Source organism: Enhydra lutris, unplaced genomic scaffold (genome assembly GCF_002288905.1).
Source record: "Enhydra lutris kenyoni isolate GAN:26980312 unplaced genomic scaffold, ASM228890v2 scaffoldscaffold10, whole genome shotgun sequence".
Classification (NCBI taxonomy): domain Eukaryota; kingdom Metazoa; phylum Chordata; class Mammalia; order Carnivora; family Mustelidae; genus Enhydra; species Enhydra lutris.
The window spans coordinates 31,758,109-31,764,129 of record NW_019154094.1 but is presented as its reverse complement, the minus strand read 5'-3'; the positions used below and the strand labels follow the sequence as shown (position 1 = coordinate 31,764,129).

The 6,021-nt window shown below is 36.4% G+C and overlaps 1 protein-coding gene across 3 annotated transcripts in view; it reads right to left on the bottom strand.

Moving 5' to 3' along the window:
• Positions 1–2,453: 2,453 nt before the first annotated feature.
• The window catches only part of LOC111144146 (cell adhesion molecule L1 like), an 80,864-nt gene continuing 77,296 nt past the window's right edge, over positions 2,454–6,021 (bottom strand). For all 3 annotated transcript variants that reach the window (XM_022498307.1, XM_022498309.1, XM_022498308.1), the window contains one exon: positions 2,454–3,194. In XM_022498307.1, the coding sequence (XP_022354015.1) occupies positions 2,978–3,194 (217 nt within the window). In that variant the 3' untranslated portion in view covers positions 2,454–2,977. The remainder of the gene's footprint in view (positions 3,195–6,021) is intronic.

Below are 6,021 nucleotides of genomic sequence, written 5' to 3'. Positions count from 1 at the left end.
CTTTATACCAATAGAATAATTCACCAAATTCACATCTTCTTACAAATACACATGCAAAATCAGTGAAAAACACTTTTGTATAGCAAAGACCCTGCTTAATTGTTTTCTGATTAGTAATTTTGATGGCATGTGCAAATCATACTGCTCGCTGAACAGTAGATTTTATTTCCTGTAGATTTGTTTTTCTATAAAAATATATTTATGTGCTCACAGGAAAAAAGTTGAGTTGGTGTATGTGGGGTGACTTTTTTGATACATTGTTAGATTAAAGGTTTGTTTATGAAGTTAAAAGGCATCTTAGCTTTTATCGTTTTCAAATTTTTTCTTCATAAAAAAGAACACCCTGTGACAAAGATAAGGTAACTGAGATAATCATTAGCACTTTGTCGTTGAGACAGTATGAAGCAAAGGGGTCAAGCAACGTGCCTAAGGTTTATGTACAAAATCAGTGCTGGAACCAGGAAGAGAACTTGGATTTTCCCAACCCATGGACAATTCTCTAGGAACTCCCTCCCCCCACCAACAATCCTTGAGATTATATACAATCTATTACATTAAAATAATATTGACAGTTAACAGAGAAAGTTAGTTACAAACAAATTCCTTCTGCACTGAGGATTCCCAGTAGAAGCCGAGTGGTATTTAGAAAAGGTAGGAAGAATAATACCAAAAGGCAGTCACAATGCAATGTCATTGATCATATCCGTAAGTTTTGGTCATTGAGAAAATATGAGCAGAAATATTCCTGTTGCTCAGACTGCTAAAGGGAAACACTGAAGTCTAGGAAAATAAAACAATTCAGTAGTTGTGTTAACTTCTAACTTAAAGATTGTGAAATTTATAATAAATCTATACCCTAATGCTTTTTGGAGATTATTTCCAACATGCATTATTCTCATAAAACCTTTTTGGCTGAGGACAAAGAAGAGGAACTAGAGAAACGGCAGAACTAAACTCAAAAGCCCCAACCCTGGTCTCATCAGTAGCCGAGTACCAGAAATTCCTCCCAGACAAGTCAAAACATGATGATTCTTCCTTCAGAAGAGTGCTTTAGAAATCAGATGGGGATGAGGTTCAGGGTGCACTGCAGGATGTGTGGGTCCTCATACACAGGGTGAGGACCAAGATACCTTCCCCTTTGGAAACTCTGACTTCTGGGAGTTTGGTCAAGTCCTGAACCCAGGACACATTGTTTTAAATCAGACATTCTTTTGCTGCCTATGTATTTTGGAGGACACACAGGTTTAAAATGACAATTAGATACTCCACATAGATTAATGCATTGACCATTATAAAAACATCCCTAATTTTGGTCCACAAGAAACACAGTGGGCTGCATAAATCAAAGTCAGGATTTAACAATATATGGCCACAGCTACAGTTCAAAAATAAAGTAAAATCTCTGAGTCACTTTCAATTAAGAATTTCATGGTAGGGTTAAAAATGTTTCCATTAAGTGAGAAGTTGAACATTGAATTTTATTGGCATGCATGCACAGTCCTTCATACTATTTTTTAAACCATCTTCATGTACAATTTTAGAAGGACTAGTAGCTCACATACCAGGAAATGAATTCCCTGAATTTATACTGACTTTGACAGAAGAACAGAGTGATCCCACCCTGAAGATGTTTAAAATGTGAAAGGCAAACATATGTATGGAAATTTCTATTGTAAACATTTTTTGGAGGGGGGGAGGGGTAAGAATATACTGAACAATAAAAACTTATTTTGAAAAATAGGAGAACATTTCCCTCAATATTTATATGATATTTTTATTTTGAGACTGTTGGAGAAAGCAATATAAGAACAAAATCCAAACACTTTATACAAAGTCTTCAGTTTTGGAACCTCATGTTATTGGTTGTAGTTCTGGAATCATGAAAAACGTTTTTTCACTATATACTCTAGCTGTACAGACATGCCTGTTAATGTTCTTTCTCTCACTTCAAAATAAAACACATCTATATTTTAAATTGTGTAAATATTAACATAATATGTACAATGCATTCATGAAATATATGCGAGCTTGCCATTATATAAACATAGAAAAAAAAGGTAAAAGCAGTCAATTTAGAAACGGAAATATTAAATAGAAATAACCGTTACACTCCAGCATCACGGATACCTTGGCCTGTTCTTTTCATAAGATAACCTTCTGACCACCACCTCCTTTGCAGCTGAATTTAGTCCAAGGAAACAAACAAACAAACAAACAAAAAGATGGTTCTAGATGTCAGAACTGATAGACATAAAAAAAAAAACTCATGTTAAAAAAAAACACTAAATAAAAAAAATTTAAAAATTAAAAAAATTTTTCAAAAAAAAAAACAACTCATGTTGAAACTGACAAATTTAGAACCCTATTTAAACATGACCATCTCTGGGCAAACAGTTAGGCCTTCAATAAATATGAGTTGATTGTTCACCTAAGACTCCTGCTACTACAAATTTAAATAATAGATTTAGACTGTATATAGTCAATGAACTGCTTTAATAAGACATTCATATTCCTCTTTACATTTTAAATAACCAGTCTGCTTGCCATCTTTTTACCTGCAGTGAAGCAAAGTCACTAAGACAGTTCTCAGAGACTGAATACAAATGGGTACACAGAGAAAAACCCACAAGGTAGCAACAACTAGGCAAACACTGTGAACAGTAAAACCAGGCAAAAATGGAGTACACTGAGTGGATACTTTGGGTTCAGTTGAGGTGAATCTAAATACAGGATTTGTTTTGTGTTCTGCATTTTCAGCACCTGAAAAACAAAACAAAACAAACAATATAGACCTGTAGTGCTTGGTATTTTATTTTTTCAAGGCAGTGCTATTTTTCTCAATATAATTGCAAAATGTTCGGATTCTGGATGAAATCTTTTGCCGATGTGTTTCTATTCCTACATGAAAGTTCTTGCTCCCTTGAACAGATAAATATGGAAGATTGGTGTGAACCACAGATGTTTACATGGGATACATTTATGCTCGGAGTGGAAATGTTGCTGTAGAACTTCCATTGCTTTCAACAGATCCTTTCTCCTTAGACCCAGCATAAGCGCCAATAAATGATCCATCTTCATTGAACAGACCGTGGTCGCCTTCTCCATACTGGACTAAGCTGTCAGCGCTTTCTGTGGCCTGCATATCCCTGGTAAGGGATCGAAGGCTTCCTTTGAGAGGTTTTTCATCACTGTCACTACAAAACAAAGAATCGTTCAACAAAATCTGAGACAGTCACATAAAGCAAGATGCATGCATAAGTGCTTAATAGGTCTTAAAATTTTCAAGACATTCACATCAGCATTGTAGACACATAAACCCTAAATGACCCCTGCACAAATAAGTGTTTAAAAAGTCATAACCATCAGTTTGTTTTGTGAAATTAAGAGTCTCTTATGGTTTGTCTCCCTCCTGATCCCATCTTGTTTCATTTTTTCCTTCCCTACCCCCCAAACCCCCCACGTTGCCTCTCAAATTCCTCATATCAGGGAGATCATATGATAATTGTCTTTCTCTGAGGGTTGCTGGGGGAAGAGGGTTAGGGAGAGGGTGGTTGGGTTATGGACATGGGGGAGGGTATGTGCTATGGTGAGTGCTGTGAAGTGTGTAAACCTGGTGATTCACAGGCCTGTACCCTTGGGGCTAATAATACATTCTATGTTAATAAAAAATAAAAAATTTTAAAAAAAGAAGAAACAATTCATTTTCATCTCAGAGATTCACTAAATTCTTAGTGAATCTAAGAAGCAATTCTTAGAATATGTTTGTATCATTAAAAATTAGACAATTTTCCTATTCTTACTGTTGATATTGTACAACATTACAAATGATACTAAAATAGTCATTATCTTTTATATTTTAATTACCCAAGACAGGAAACAGAATTTTTTTTTTTTTAGAAATATCATTTGAAATCGTTCTGAAAGGTGTCAAAACAAATATAGGAGTCTTCTAATAAACTCCGAAAAAGTAAAAAAAAAAAAGTCATAACCAATTTGCATTATACTGAGTAAATGAGAAATTGCTTTCTATTATTCACAATACTTCTGCTTCCCTCTAAAATTGGGAGTTTTGAGACATGCAGAGATACTCAGTCTGCTGACATACAAAAGGGATAATGTTATTCCCTTTGAATTCATTAATTTTTGGAATTCCCAGTCATCAAGGCATGATCTTTTTTCTTTACCTTTCATCCTGCACATACCCCTTAATCCTTCCCTAAATTTCTCTCTCTCTCTCTCTCCCTCTCTCTTTTTTAAAAGATTTTATTTATTTATTTGACAGACAGAGATCACGAGTAGGCAGAGAGGCAGGCAGAGAGAGAGGGGGAAGCATGCTCCCCGCTGAGCAGGGAGCCCAATGTGGGGCTCGATCCCAGGACCCTGAGATCATGACCTGAGCTGAAGGCAGAGGCTTAACCCACTGAGCCACCCAGGTGCCCCCAAATTTCTCTTTGATTAGGTTAATCATTCAAATTTTGTTTCTGGTAACTGAAGAACTTTCTTTAATACAGTTTATAAACTCAAGTTTGTTGAATTTTTTAAAAGATGGCTGGCATTTTTAGAACCTAAATACTACAAGGATCCTAAATTTATGGTTTGAGTTTTATTCTTCAGCAAAAATAACTCCTGAGTTAGTAAAATGTCTATCAAATGGTATGGTCTTCTAAATTTCTGGATCAAGATTTTTTTTTTTATTTTGTTTTTCCCCAATGTGTATTTTTATTGAAGCACAATTAGCACACAGTGTTATATTAGTTTCAGGTATACAATATGATGATTCAACAATTCTGTATAGTACTCAGTGCTCAATAAGTCTGTTCTGGATCCCTTTTATCTATTTCACCCATCCCCCCCACCACCCCTCCAGCAACCCCCTGTTTGTTTTCTGTATTTAAGGGTCTGGTTTTTTTGTTTTCAAGATTTGTTTTTAGGTACTAACTACTAACTACTATTACTATGTAAGCTGCGTACACACTATAAATCTGTACAGCAAATTAAATGATTTCATAAAATTTTAAAAAGGATGAATTTGGCTATATATATAATTAGAATGTGATTAGCACTGTATTATTTTTGGTAATCGGTGTTGTTCATCAAATAGGTCCATCTCTCAGCTTCCTGGGAGCAGGGCAGGGTGGCAATTCTCTGCCTTTCTTGACTTATACATTGTCATGTGACTTGCTTTGGCCCAAGTAAAGTGAGCAAAGATGGCAAGTGTCACTTTTAGAGCCCATGCTCAATTTGCTGTTATAGTTCTCCTGCTGTGGTGATCCTGGATGCTCATCCCCCATCCAGGGCTCCAAAGTGATCAAAATGAACAGTGTCATCTGTGTTTGACACATAACTTTAGAAAGAAAAAGATTTGGGGGCACCTGGGTGGCTCAGTGGGTTAAAGCCTCTGCCTTTGGCTCAGGTCGTGATCCCAGGGTCCTGGGATCGAGCCCCGCGTCGGGCTCTCTGCTCAGCGGGGAGCCTGCTTCCCCCTCTATCTCTCTCTGCCTGCCTCTCTGCCTGCTTGTGATCTCTGTCTGTCAAATAAATAAATTTAAAAAAAAAAAAATTTGGGAGTTGTTTTTGACAGCGGCATAACCCGGGCTATCCTGGCTCATAGAGCAATTGGCTCCTGAAGGGGGGATGCTTACAGTTACAGAAACACAAAACAAAAACAAAAATATGGCATTAGGTTAGGGACCAGGCAACAAATAGTGAAGAAACTATTACCAGAAGCTGGAAGGATGACAATTCACGTCATGAGCGAGAACAGCATCCAGTAAAACTGTCTCTTGGGACAACTTGAAGATTAGAAAATTTTCTGGATGAGCATGGTAGATTAGATAATTTTCTGATGAGCATGTAGTTTTGGGAAGAGATGACGGAAAACATTAAGAGATTAAAGGGATTTAATTAAATTATTAATAAATAATTATATTAATGGGAGGCCAGGCAAAATAACGCAGGGGATGATTTTGTCTTTTTTAAAGAGGTAGCAGGGTATGGGGGAATGGGTTTTTGAACAAGGCA